The sequence below is a fragment of the Notolepis coatsorum genome (assembly GCF_963971535.1).
Source record: "Notolepis coatsorum genome assembly, chromosome: 10".
NCBI classification, from domain to species: Eukaryota; Metazoa; Chordata; class Actinopteri; order Aulopiformes; family Paralepididae; genus Notolepis; species Notolepis coatsorum.
This window is the reverse complement of record NC_140174.1, coordinates 125023937-125039337: the sequence shown is the minus strand read 5'-3', so window position 1 is coordinate 125039337 and position 15401 is coordinate 125023937. Positions and strand designations below refer to the sequence as shown.

The following is a 15401-nucleotide window of genomic DNA, read 5'->3' as shown; positions in this document are numbered from 1 at the left end:
GGCTAATGACAGCCTATTCTAGTCTATCAGGTGCTGGTATAGACGTATAATATATGACATATATGACATATATGACATTTTTTGCCTAGATATACGGTATATCTAGGCAAAAAATGTCATAGATGACTGAAAATCAACATTACTAGTCTATACCAGCACCTGCTAGACTAGAATAGGCTGTCATTAGCCTACTATGTAGCCTAAGCTACTGATTATAAATGCACAACACTGTGCAATATTACACTTACTGTAGACTTCTGTATATTTGTACTGTATTCCTTTTACTGTATATTTAATTCTATCTTATCATTCTCACAACACAACACCCCCTCTAATGGAACATTCCAGGGTGGATGTGCGTTGCGTCACACTCCGTGGCCAATCTGCGCATGTGCATGGGGAATCGATGCTTAAAAACTGTCTTTTTCGCTGCCAATTTAGTTCTGATCGATTAGGAATGTCTCGCGCCGTGTTCAGGAGATTCAGGCGCATACTAGTCTATTCGATCATGTCTCTAGCACCCCCACAGCCGTATCTGCAATCACTTAATGTCAAGGCTCTCATCCACATTAATTCATTTGCCCCCCCCGCAATCTCCTCCCCGATTTAATAATTTAGGACCTGCTCAGAGGTCATCAATCGGCACACATGCGATGCATGCATGCAATTCGTATCTGCGATTAACCCATCCCGTTGTCCTTCCCCCCCAAGGGCAGCCGGGAGCAGACAGGCGTCAACGTGAGCCGCGCCAGGGGACCAATCCACGTGCTCCTGTCCGTCTTCGTTCTCCGTCTTCTTTTCCATTGGGTTTATCTTATCGGGGGGAAACCCTTGCGAGCACGGGGAGAACATGTAAACTCCACACAGAAAGGCCTGGGAGATACCCCACCTGGGTACCTGGCATCATGGAAACCTGGTCCCCAAGCGGGAATCGAACCCTGGACCTTCTTGCTGTGAGGCGACAGTGTTAACCACTACACCACCGTGCCGCTATTTCAGAATCCCGGAAGTGTTGCGGTGGTCTATATGTGCTATTATTTGATTATTATGATTGTCTTCCCTCCCAGGCGGTGGTAGTGACGGACGGGGAGCGTATCCTGGGGCTGGGGGACCTGGGCGTCTACGGCATGGGCATCCCGGTGGGGAAGCTGTGTCTCTACACGGCCTGCGCCGGCATCCGGCCAGAGAGGTGCCTGCCGGTGGTGATCGATGTGGGCACCGACAACGAGGTGAGGAGAGGGCTGAGCACAGACACACACCGACAACGAGGTGAGGAGAGGGCTGAGCACAGACACACACTGACGAGGTGAGGAGAGGGCTACACACACACACACTGACAACGAGGTGAGGAGAGGGCTACACACACACACTGACGAGGTGAGGAGAGGGCTACACACACACACACTGACAACGAGGTGAGGAGAGGGCTACACACACACACACTGACAACTAGGTGAGGAGAGGGCTACACACACACACTGACGAGGTGAGGAGAGGGCTACACACACACACACTGACAACGAGGTGAGGAGAGGGCTACACACACACACACTGACAACTAGGTGAGGAGAGGGCTACACACACACACTGACGAGGTGAGGAGAGGGCTACACACACACACACTGACAACGAGGTGAGGAGAGGGCTACACACACACACTGACGAGGTGAGGAGAGGGCTACACACACACACACTGACAACGAGGTGAGGAGAGGGCTACACACACACACTGACAACGAGGTGAGGAGAGGGCTACACACACACACACTGACAACGAGGTGAGGAGAGGGCTACACACACACTGACAACGAGGTGAGGAGAGGGCTACACACACACTGCAGGTGAGGAGAGGGCTACACACACACACTGACAACGAGGTGAGGAGAGGGCTACACACACACACACTGCAGGTGAGGAGAGGGCTACACACACACACTGCAGGTGAGGAGAGGGCTACACACACACACTGCAGGTGAGGAGAGGGCTACACACACACACTGCAGGTGAGGAGAGGGCTACACACACACACTGCAGGTGAGGAGAGGGCTACACACACACACTGCAGGTGAGGAGAGGGCTACACACACACACTGCAGGTGAGGAGAGGGCTACACACACACACTGCAGGTGAGGAGAGGGCTACACACACACTGACAACGAGGTGAGGAGAGGGCTACACACACACTGCAGGTGAGGAGAGGGCTACACACACACTGACACCGAGGTGAGGAGAGGGCTACACACACACTGACGACGAGGTGAGGAGAGGGCTACACACACACTGACGACGAGGTGAGGAGAGGGCTACACACACACACACTGACAACGAGGTGAGGAGAGGGCTACACACACACTGCAGGTGAGGAGAGGGCTACACACACACTGACACCGAGGTGAGGAGAGGGCTACACACACACTGACGACGAGGTGAGGAGAGGGCTACACACACACTGACGACGAGGTGAGGAGAGGGCTACACACACACTGACAACGAGGTGAGGAGAGGGCTACACACACACTGCAGGTGAGGAGAGGGCTACACACACACTGACAACGAGGTGAGGAGAGGGCTACACACACACTGACAACGAGGTGAGGAGAGGGCTACACACACACACTGACACTGACAACGAGGTGAGGAGAGGGCTACACACACACTGCAGGTGAGGAGAGGGCTACACACACACACTGACAACGAGGTGAGGAGAGGGCTACACACACATACTGACAACGAGGTGAGGAGAGGGCTACACACACACACTGACAACGAGGTGAGGAGAGGGCTACACACACATACTGACAACGAGGTGAGGAGAGGGCTACACACACACTGACAACGAGGTGAGGAGAGGGCTACACACACATACTGACAACGAGGTGAGGAGAGGGCTACACACACACTGACAACGAGGTGAGGAGAGGGCTACACACACACTGACAACGAGGTGAGGAGAGGGCTACACACACACTGACAACGAGGTGAGGAGAGGGCTACACACACACTGACAACGAGGTGAGGAGAGGGCTACACACACACACTGACACTGACAACGAGGTGAGGAGAGGGCTACACACACACTGACAACGAGGTGAGGAGAGGGCTACACACACATACTGACAACGAGGTGAGGAGAGGGCTACACACACACACACACTGACAACGAGGTGAGGAGAGGGCTACACACACACACTGCAGGTGAGGAGAGGGCTACACACACACTGACAACGAGGTGAGGAGAGGGCTACACACACACACTGCAGGTGAGGAGAGGGCTACACACACACTGACAACGAGGTGAGGAGAGGGCTACACACACACTGCAGGTGAGGAGAGGGCTACACACACACACACACACACTGACAACGAGGTGAGGAGAGGGCTACACACACACTGACAACGAGGTGAGGAGAGGGCTACACACACACTGCAGGTGAGGAGAGGGCTACACACACACACACACACTGACAACGAGGTGAGGAGAGGGCTGAGTACAGACACACACACACTGACAACGAGGTGAGGAGAGGGCTACACACACACTGACAACGAGGTGAGGAGAGGGCTACACACACACACACTGACAACGAGGTGAGGAGAGGGCTACACACACACACTGACAACGAGGTGAGGAGAGGGCTACACACACACACACACTGACAACGAGGTGAGGAGAGGGCTACACACAGACACACACACTGACAACGAGGTGAGGAGAGGGCTACACACACACACACACACTGACAACGAGGTGAGGAGAGGGCTACACACACACACACAAGTTCAAGTTCTTTAATAGTTGTCATACAGAAGTACAGAATACTTTCATACAAAATGCTTCTTACTGTTACGCTCCAGAGACTGTGCTAGACAAGATAGTATCAAATAACATAATAACATAATATAGCATGAATTTAGAAGAAGAAAATGAGGTCACAGTTGTTCGGTATAGACATATGTACAATGTTCTGAGTTACCATATAATATACAATACACAACTATGCAGTGTACTAATGTACAGTACTATCTAGTGCAAAGCAGAAACACACTGACAACGAGGTGAGGAGAGGGCTACACACAGACACACACTGACACAGCAAATATACAGACATACAATTATCACTATTATCAACTAGGGGTGTGTCAATCTTAATCTAACCCTAACTCGAAAATGTACGTACATTGTATTGAAATGTTAAACCGTATCAATGATTCTCCATCTTTTGTTTTCTCATTTTGAAGTCAGTTTAACTGGTGCGCTCTCTCTTTCTCTCTCTCTCTCTCTCTCTCTCTCTCTCTCTCTCTCTCTCTCTCTCTCTCTCTCTCTCTCTCTCTCTCTCTCTCTCTCTCTCTCTCTCTCTCTCTCTCTCTAAAAAACGTTGTGTATGTCTCTCTCTCTCTCTTAACACATCTTGCGCCATTCACGTTGTACGACGTGTTTCAAGTTCATGCTAATTCTGCCAGATCACGGCGTACGACGTTATTGTGATCATATTTCATATTTTCGCCATGTTATTCATATTTCCCTCACGGAGCCTCGTCTGATGCAGTGGAACTCGGCACAACTCTGCAACGCTTCAATACTGCCACCTGGTGGATGATCGGCGAGTTGCCAAACCGGAAATGGCCGGTTGGATATCGGTGCGTCCCCCAAATACATATCGTTGCGGTACTGTAGACACACGCCGTGGATATGGATCGCTGCCATAACTCAATAATCGACATGATTTGGGCGTGTATTAGTATTATACAAACCGGAAATGGATCGACTCGATCCCCATCAAATAACTGGGATCTTTTTGCTCCAGTCTCATCGGCCAACGGTAAGAGGAGGCTGCCGTGACTTTCAGCGTGAGTGTTTATTATTATCCATGCAAACTGCTCTGATCTATATATCACCCATACCACATAAAGCATTCAACGACGATCACGGAATTAAAAACGACCCCCCCCCCTCCGTTCACCCGCGCATGATCAGTCATAACGTTTAGGACCATGTACAGTTGAAATATTTAATATAGCGTGGATCGGTATCAAACGGCATTTGATAATCTATATATGCATTTATGCCTATATCTCACGTTCTAGGAATTACTGCAGAAAACGATAAAAACATATTTATATTCTAGACGGTATTTTCGTATTAATGTGTGAATGAAAAAGTAAAACGTTCCTACATCCTGAACGATAGATAATCGATGTTGAATGGGCCATAGTAATGTCAAATTAGCAATACAATTTAAAAGGTTATAGCCCTGCAAAGAAGGTGAACATCTCCATAGACTTACAGTGCTGGCAGAGAATGGTATAAGATGATCAAACTCTGTGGCAGTTAATGTGTTAATAAACCTGCCGTTGTGTATGTCTCTCCACCACCTCCCAGACCCTGCTCAGAGACCCGTTCTACATGGGCCTGTATCAGAAGCGGGACCGCTCGCAGGCATACGACGACCTGATCGACGAGTTCATGGAGGCGGTGGTGGATAAGTACGGCCAGGACACGCTCATCCAGTTCGAGGACTTCGGGAACCACAACGCCTTCCGCCTGATGCGCAAGTACAAGGAGAAGTACTGCACCTTCAACGACGACATCCAAGGTTGTTGTTTTTACTTTACTCCCGCAGTCGCTGTGTTCTTCAAGCACTCGTATATATCCGCTCAGCTTAGTTCAGTGTTGGGTTTGGCTCAGATCTGTTTCACTTGAGGAGGTAAAGGGAGAGACTTCATACCTTCAGGTGCACATGATCAAAGGTATTCCTTCCACTCTATTGTTTTTTCTTCCAAAGTTAAATGTAAGCTGTGCTCAGTTTTAGTTAAAGGAACCTACTATTAACTATGTTATCATCTCCAGGGAGGCAAACTATTATTTTCAATAAAGACATAAAGAAAGCCATTTGCTATAATTTCCTGCAACTTGAAACATAATTTCAATAAAATAGCAAATAAATAAAATAAAGTTATTTATTTAAGTACAGTGTATAAAGTTGCGCAATGGCTTCCGGTTTGAACGCAATGTGAAGCGATACGAGTTTGGTTATAGCTCCGCTCCCGTCAACGTTAATTTAGTTTAAAAACCTTATTTGAACAATACCAAAAGAGATTAAACCACATCGTATGTATTGATAAGACCTTCTACTAACTATATCAAAAGACAGAAAGACTCAACATGGATATTAATGATAAGAAAAAGAGTGGAAAGAAAAAAAAACCCAACGGCGCCGATTTTGACACGTTCGAAGGGCACAGCTGACGCAGCAGCGGTACCGTTGGAGACTAGCCCCGATGGGGGGTCTATAGTAGAGAATATACCGGGACCAACGACGACTGGCCCCGAGAGGGAGACAGCAGTTGACGACACAACGGTAACAACGTGTAAAAATACCGTAAAAGATAAAGCCGTGGAATTTGAGAAGATAATCTCCAACAAACTCATGGGGTCCATCATTGCACCCACAACACCATCTGACACAAGCAGTGCAATTTCACATCCCGACTTCAACTCTCTGACTATCCTGATGAAGGAACAGATGGTCGCTATCGAGGAATTCAAAGCACACATCGATGCTAAATTCGAACTGGTGATGGAAGCAGCCGCTGTACAGGCCGGGCGAATCACGGCAGTGGAGAATACGGTGATAGAAATTACACAGAGGGTCCAAGTGAACGAGAAGAACCTCAACGATGGATTAACAGAATTATCGACGGAGATAAAACAGGTGGAGGAAGAATGTCGGAAGAAAATACAAGAAGTCGAAGAGAAAGCAATGGAGAGGCTGCTCGAGACCCAACGTTACTACAGGCGAAATAAAATCCGCATCGTGGGACTGGATGAATCAGTCAAATGCACAGACGACAGCTTTCCAACAGTGTTAGTAGATATTTTAGGTAATAACAACCTTCCCACAGCGCAGACAGTGGACCAATGTTACAGAGTCGGTACACGAGGCCAAAGAGGTAACGGTCCAAGAGTTATCATTGTTACCCTGCGTAAGACGGTAATAAGAGACGCCATCATTAGAGCAGCGCGCAATCAAAGGGGAAAACTGAAATATGGTGAAAATTCAATAGCTATCTACGAAGATCTATGCAAGGAGGCCATCGCTCAGCGTTTCCCCTACAAGGATGTGATGCAGAGAATGTTTAAGAGTGGTCTCAGGCCAATTCTTAACTACCCGGCACTATTATCGATCATGGGAAAAGACGGTATTAGACAGGGAATACGCACGCCTAAAGCCGCCGAAGATTACATGAAGCAACATGGATCAGGTCCCCCCGGGCAGGACGCAACACTGGTTCGAATCAGATAAGCTTACTCATCTCTCTATTTCTTTGTATTTTAGTAATTTTATTAGAATGACTTTACCACGGCTCAACAAAAGTAACAGATGATATGCACGCTGTCAACAATAAGGCACAAGATGTTTAATATGGCTCGTAAGGCATTATATTTACAGTCTTCTGGTCTCTGTGGAGACAATAATCCAACATTGACATTATGAATATTCTGGAACATTCTGGGCTCCTCTCTCGACTGCTCAGGGACACAAAGGAATATCCCGGAAAATACTAGAAGGTCATGACCCCTGGGTAGGAAGATCATTCTGGATCATAACAGCAGTGTTTACATATTTACTAGTATTCTACAACCTTCAAGAATATAATGCACCCCTTCAACGAAGGCCTGTAAATTTAACACTAACATCCGGTGTGAATAAGCATAGGATTCAAGGACTGAAGTTTAATTAGGCTTTAATAAGGCTTTAAAAAAAATTAAAAATAAAAAGACATTAGCCACATCTAAATGCATAAGCACAACAAGGTTATTCTAATATTTTAAATAATTACTCCATTGATTTAGAGATTTGCACAATGTAGCTCTAAAAGTCTCTATTTTTCTCTTTTTTCTCTTTACTCAATTTTATTTTATCTGTTTTTCTCTGAGTTTTATTTTAGTTCTCACTCCTTTTTTTATTTTTTATCTTTCATTGTTATCTTTTTTCATTTTAAGGTGTTAGTGTTTATCTCCACTCTTTTCCTTTTTTCTGTTGTTTCCTACATAAGTTAGTAGAAGGTTCAAATGAATATATTAATGAAGGTATATTTTTCATTTTTCAAACTATTGTTAGTACATTAATGGGAAGGCGCAAGACCAAAAGCGACATTCTATCGAATTAGAATGACATCCTATGGCAATTAGCATAGGAGGAATAGGATTACAAAGCTCAATTTGGGTAATCCGGTGGCCAAAGGGAGGGAGTCATAAGTGTAGGATGTGTCTATGGGACACAATCCTGTACGACTCTCGATGGGAGGGGGGGAAAGGGGATTTTTATTTGTATATATGTATGTTTTTAAGCTCGGCTCTCAACGGGAGCTCACTAGTTGGATGTATATCTATTGTTGCCTCGCACTCCAGAAGCATTGCCAATAACTACACAACAACATGTATAGATTATGGCTAGTTTGAATATAATGATCTGGAACACTGGGGGAATAAATAACCAACACAAACGCAAAAGCGTGCTCACACTGATGAAAAAAGAACAGGTGGACGTTGCTCTGCTAAGCGAAACGCACATTCTAGAGAAAGACATGGATACGTTAGCTGACAACACATATCATAATATTAGTCACTCTTCTTTTGGTACGAGAACTCGAGGTGTAGCCATAGTCGTTAGACGTAAGTTGAATATTGAATTAAAGGGAGTATGGTCTGATTTAGATGGTCGGATAACTATAGCTAAGATTGTACACAAGAACAGGAAAATAGCGTTGGCAGCGGTATACGCCCCAAATTTGTACGAAGAGGGTTTCTTCACTACACTAACCAAAGCAATGTTAGACCTTCCCGATTACTCATTTATAATTGGTGCGGATTTTAATGCCATTTGGAATCCAAGGATGGACAAATCTTACCTCGCCTTTTCCAGCGAACAAAAGAATTCATCTAATGCATTAAAGGATTGGTCGAAGATTACAGGTGTAAATGACTTATGGCGATCACTTAATCCCATGACCCGAAAGTACTCTTGTCGATCTGCGAGACATAACACATTATCCAGATGTCTTTGCATCCCCGAGACTATTTGATAACTATGAAGTGGAAATGATACCCAATGCACTATCAGATCACTGTTATTTACTCCTAAAAGGAACATTTGGTATACTATCTTCCCGAGCCCCAAGATGGCGATTTAACTCGATGCTGCTTAATAACAAGGAATTCATTACACAACTCAAAGAAGCTCTTATAGTATTCCTACGGGAGAATGCAAACTCGGTGCAAGACCCCAGAATAATATGGATGTCGGTAAAGGGTATGATCAAGGATTTCACTGATAGCTTTTCCTCCAAAATGCGCAAGAATCGATGCACAAAATTGGCTGAACTGGAAACGCTTTACTCAACGTTATTTAATTCTTTACAATACAACAACTCAACTCGACTAGAAAATCAAGTTAAGGTACTAAAAAAAGAGATCAATGCCATATACAGACAACAATCGGAAATACAAATACGTAGCACAAGACAACAGCAGTACTCCCAAGGTTCTAAACCTAGTCACCTATTAGCCATGCGATTAAGAATGAATGCAAAATTTGCAGATATAACTACCATTAGAGCACAACAAGTACTTGAAACAGACCCGGAAAAAATAAACGTGACATTCAAAGAATTCTACTCCAACTTATATAAATCAGAAACGACCTTCGATCAAAACAAAATGGACACATATCTTAATCAAATTATTCTCCCTAAACTTTCAGAGGATGACGCTAAACAGTTAGAAACACCGATCACACTAGAGGAACTCAAGAAGGCCATATCCGAAATGCAAAGTGGTAAGGCTCCTGGAAGAGACGGTATCCCACCAGTAATGTACCTCTCTTGTTGGGACATAATTGGACCCTTATTACTAAATATGATCTTATACTCAGTCAAAGGAGGGGAACTTCCATAAGAACGACAATATTGCACTCATAACAGTCCTTCTCAAAAAAGACAAAGACCCCACCGAGTGCGGTAGTTACAGACCCTTAAGCCTCCTCGGAACCGATATCAAACTGTACTCTAAGGTATTAGCCATCAGATTACAAAAGCATATGACGTCTTTAGTTCATCCGGACCAAATTGGCTTCATAAGAGGCCGCCTGATCACTGATAACATAAGACGAATACTGCACGTACTAGATGCCGACAAGGACAACACCATACCTAAGGCGATGCTGTCCCTGGATGCAATGAAAGCTTTTGACAGGCTGGAATGGTCGTATCTATGGGCAGTATTAGAGAAGATGGGGTTAGGTAAAGGTTTCATTGATATGATTAAAGTAGTATACAAAGACCCATCGGCCATGATTACAACAGGTATAATCACGCTCAGTTAGACAGGGTTGCCCTCTTAGTCCCGGACTATTCGATCTATCATTAGAGCCTTTAGCACAATATATAAGACAATCCCAATCCATAGAACCAATCGTAATCAAGGGCACACAACATAAAATTAGTTTATATGCGGACGACGTAATACTGTTCATGCAAAACCCCAACACCACACTGCCTCATCTGCTCAAGTTGATTGAGAACTTTGGAGATTTATCGGGATTCAAGATAAATTGGCCGAAGTCGGCTTTCCTTCCACTTAACGCCCCTGCAAAAAAAGATATAACCCTCCCAGGAGAGATACCTATGGTAAAACATTTTAGATGTTTGGGAGTGGAAATATTCCCCACCATAAGACAAACGGTGAAGCACAATTACACAAAAATCCAAAACAAAATCAAAGACGACCTTGATAGGTGGGCAAAACTTAAAAACTCAGTACAGGCACGGATATCAATAGTTAAGATGGACGTACTACCTAGAATCAACTTCTTCAGCTCAATGCTACCGTTACCCCCTCCAGAGGGTTACTGGAAAAGATTACACTCCTCCACATACAAATTTATTTGGAATAACAAACCACCACGTATAAAAAGATCCACCGCACAGAGAAATAAAGCAGACGGTGGCATGGCATTTCCAGATTTTTTCCACTATTTTAAGGCGTACACATTAAGACCATTGACAACATGGTTTGATCCCCAAGCATTAGTATCCTGGAGAAAATTAGAAGAAAACATAGTAGCCCCACATAGACTGAAGGACATAGCATACACTAAACTACCAATTAAGCATTGCGAATGGAAATTTGGCCCCATAATTACTCATGCGATCCGGATATGGCGTGAAACACAAAAAAAATATCCTAACCCACATAAATGGCACAATCATACTCCCTTATTCAATAACAATGCACTCTTGATTGGAAAACGACCTATAAGATTCCCTATATGGGAAAAGCAAGGCATACACTCATTAGGGGATGTTTTTAACAAACAGGGTTTCTGTATTTATGAAGAAATACAGAAGAAATTTAATCTCACCAAGTCCACACATCTTTTTTACTTACAGTTATTGTTATATTTGAAGACTCAAGGTGTTCCATTAACGAAACCAATTGAACACCACAGATACCACAAATTCTTCTATGAAAGAGAGACATCAAGAGGTTTTGTTTCAGATTTTTATCATCAATTACTAACGTCCTCATATGAAACCCTCCACCTAGACTCCGTCTGGAGGAGGGATATACCAGACCTGGAAAGTGATTTTGATTGGCAAGAAGCCTGGGCAAATGTTCGACTCACATCAAGGAACCCGGACCATCAACAAATCAATCTTAACTATATTCACAGGACATACTTGACTCCTATAAGACTGAAAAAAATGGGTCTTATACAAGACTCCAAATGCTCTTTATGTACAAATGGGGACGAGGGGACATTTATGCACATGTACTGGGACTGCCCACCAGTTAAGATATTCTGGAAAGAGGTGACCCAGCAATTATCAAATCTCTTAACTTGGAATATACCTGTACACCCCTCTGTATTACTGCTGAATGATGTTTTTGAGTGTGCAGTACATCCACAGCTAAAGAGATTGGTTTTATCGGGTATCACAGTGGCTAAAAAGCTGATAGCATCACGATGGTTCCAACCGGAAAACATTTGCCGAAAGGTCTGGATTATTACATATCTCGATGTAATCTATCAAGAAATATCTACAGCAAGAATTTTGGGTCTCAATGAATCCAAAATGACATTGTGGTTAGAAGTGGTGGAGAAAATAAAAGCTAGCATATAATGGTAATGTCTGGTTAGGAGCGAGGGAAAATGGATGGATTATCCAATGGGGGGTCCGGGAGGGGGGGGGTACGAGCTGGAGCATATGTGTGTAGGTTTTTAGATAACAGGTATTAAGGGTATATCCTATATATGACAATTAACTAAAATGTGATTTCATTGGATGTGCACTGTCAACTAATGCTTGTATATCTTATCGTGTGTTGTCATGTTTGTTTATGTGTTTGTTTAAAAAATAATAAAAAAATAAAATGCAAAAAAAAAAGTTGCGCAATTGTTTAACATTGGAACACGAAAACACGTGCACGTATGCATACACACACACATACACAAGCAATCACGTATTAGACAATGATGTGTCTGTTTCTAAGCTGGCCCCAAGCTTTCACTGCTAAATCAATAAAAGATTTTTTTTTATAATAATAATAAATAAAGAATATATTATTATTTTCTTTTTCTTTAACACATTGGGCGCCAGCCATTACTCTTATCCTTGTAGCTAACGCACCAGGTTTCCATAGCCTACTTTCACTGTGCGTCTGTTTGGAGAGCTATATCTATATTCTATATTATAGCTATGGAGACAATACTATGGTCATTTGACAGTCACTTTCTTCCGTCGAACATGCAAAAAAGAAATAATCTTTTTATGTATACATTCGCGCGTTATCCCGTGGTGAATATTGTATAGTTTAGGAGTGATCCGGGCTAATTCCTGAAAAGCTGAGTTATAGGGCGCTACATGAATTCACCTATAAGCGTTGGCGTTTCTTGCCTGGACACGCTACTATTTCCAAATCAAATGTATATAATAGGTATTATGTTTCATCATGAATGCATTTTATTTATGCTTTGACAGCCAGTAACAGCATTCGTTTTGAACACCACACACGCTGATCAGCTGGATCGATATGAAAACATTGTAGGATCAAGGTGAAATTGATGTCATATAGTCCTTACCTTTGATTGGGGTTATTCCAAAAAGAATATTCCAATTGTCTGTATTGATGTCCATCTGGTCCCGGACATAATTTGGCACAATTTATGGATAGAGTGTGCTAGATGCGTTTTGAAGTGGTCGGATGAAGCGATTTACATGGCTCCGTCTAAATTCTGCGCCCGGAGGGATTTAAATGTAACATACGGTGAGAAATAAAGTTTCAAACGGCGGGCGATACTGCCACCTAGCAGGATGTGGCCGGTATTGCACTTTGGCGATCTCAGAATGATTCCCTATGGGAACACAGAGGTCCGTGAATGAATAATGAATAAAAATATTGAATAAAAGAAAAAACGACCAAAACCCGAGAAATCTCGGGTCTGGCGCCCAACCGCTGGCGAGTTAACCCGGGATATCTCGGGTATGGCGCCGAATGTGTTAACACATGGTGGTGCTGGTGCGTTGTGATAATGGTGCTGCGCCCCTCTACCATAGTCTCTGTAATGGATGCTGCCTGCAGGGTCTCATGCAGCAGTGTGGTTTCTCTCCTCAGGCACGGCCTCGGTGGCGCTGGCCGGGCTGCTCGCCGCTCAGAGGGCCATCGGTAAACCCATCACCGAACACAGGGTGCTGTTCCTGGGAGCCGGAGAGGTAGGGGTTAAACTGCACCTTCACCGGGGAGGTAGGGGTTAAACTGCACCTTCACCCCTCTGTCCTTCATTCTCTCATGTTCTTACCATCTCTCTGTGCTCTGATTTGAAACCTTTATTTATTCTCCAAAAGGGACATTGAGAGAAAGAGACCTGGGAGAGTGTGTGTGTTTGAGAGATAGGGGGGGCAGTGGGGTGTGAGTCCCCAGCCCTTGTGTGGGTGAATGTAACAAGTTCCTAATGTTTTCTTTCCCCTATTATTTCATGCACACTTTATTCATTATTTTCTTTTAAGTTATTTTGTGCATCACTGTTTTGAATTTGATGCAAATTTGCAATGCATGAGGGTCATCCTTTTGTGTTAAATGGCTGCATAAAGCAAGCATTTGTTGACTCATGTTGATAAGAGTATTAAAACTTGAAAAATATCCGTTTAAGGTAGATTTAGAAGAGATTAAAAATATGCGTTTAATTTGTGATAAAGCTGACTTTGAAAGCATCGATGCATCATTATGGATATTTAAATAGAACTCAACTGTAGAATTGGAATAATAATCTATGGAATATACTGTTAGCAGTAACACCTTGGTGCAGGTTTTATTCAGTCCCCTTCACATGTGTTTACCTACTGTGTTACACCTTTAACTAGTATCAAAATGAATTGATTTAATTTAAATGGGGTCAACATGAATGTTGTCAATGTGCCCCTGCAGGCCGCCCTGGGCATCGCCAACCTCATCGTCATGGCGATGATGGAGCGTGGTGTGACGCAAGCTGAGGCCCAGGATAAGATCTGGATGTACGACAAACATGGCCTGCTAGTCACGGTTAGTGTGTGTCTCAAGTTTCAGGTTTGTTTATTAGTTAAAATACATGTACTTTACGGTGAAATGCTTGGTTCTGTATGAGCCCCTGAGAGTGTGCTTCATACAGTAAAAAAGTAAGTAAAAGAGGACTATACAATATAAGTACAATGTATATACAGTGAGTAAAAATTTGTAAACAGTGAGGTACAAATGCAGACAATGTGGTACAAAACTTTAAGGTAGGGTGCAAATGCAAATGAGGTATGAATGTAGTGCAAATCTCTTTAATAAAGAGAGAGAGAGAGAGAGAGAGAGAGAGAGAGAGGGGCAAGAAAAAGAGATGGGAAGAGGGAGGGAGAGAGACAGAAAGAGAAATAGAGATCGTGAAAAAAAACAAAGATAGAGAAAGGGTTAACCGTCTGTGTTGTCGCAGTGAAAGGGTTAACTTGTACACCACGCACCTCCTAGGGCAGAGAGCAGGGCACCGACAGCAACCAGGAGGCGTTCGTCCACCAGAGTCCAGGTTCAGTCCAGAGCTTCCTGGATGCCGTCAACACCATCAAACCCACGGCCATCATCGGTAAGAAATGCACATATTTTATTTTATTTAACCTTTATTTAACCAGGCAGGTCAATTAACAGGTTGAGTGCCAGCCTCCGTGTCTATACCCTGTTGAGTGCCACCACCCACTTCAATGATGGCGCTCTCATATTTGCGAACGCATAAACTATGTCTTAAATTATGGCTATGTGTCTAATCTGGCCGTCGCTTATCAATGACTTGTTTGCAGTCAACATTGTCGAAACGGATTGTTTTTT

At 43.9% G+C, this 15401-nt stretch overlaps 1 protein-coding gene across 1 annotated transcript in view; it reads left to right on the top strand.

Moving 5' to 3' along the window:
* The window catches only part of me2 (malic enzyme 2, NAD(+)-dependent, mitochondrial), a 91843-nt gene that overhangs the window by 61885 nt on the left and 14557 nt on the right, over window positions 1–15401 (top strand). Inside the window, exons 6-10 of the mRNA XM_084322849.1 lie at window positions 1068–1229; window positions 5382–5595; window positions 13680–13777; window positions 14490–14603; window positions 15051–15162. Of these exons, the coding sequence (XP_084178975.1) occupies window positions 1068–1229; window positions 5382–5595; window positions 13680–13777; window positions 14490–14603; window positions 15051–15162 (700 nt within the window). The remainder of the gene's footprint in view (window positions 1–1067; window positions 1230–5381; window positions 5596–13679; window positions 13778–14489; window positions 14604–15050; window positions 15163–15401) is intronic.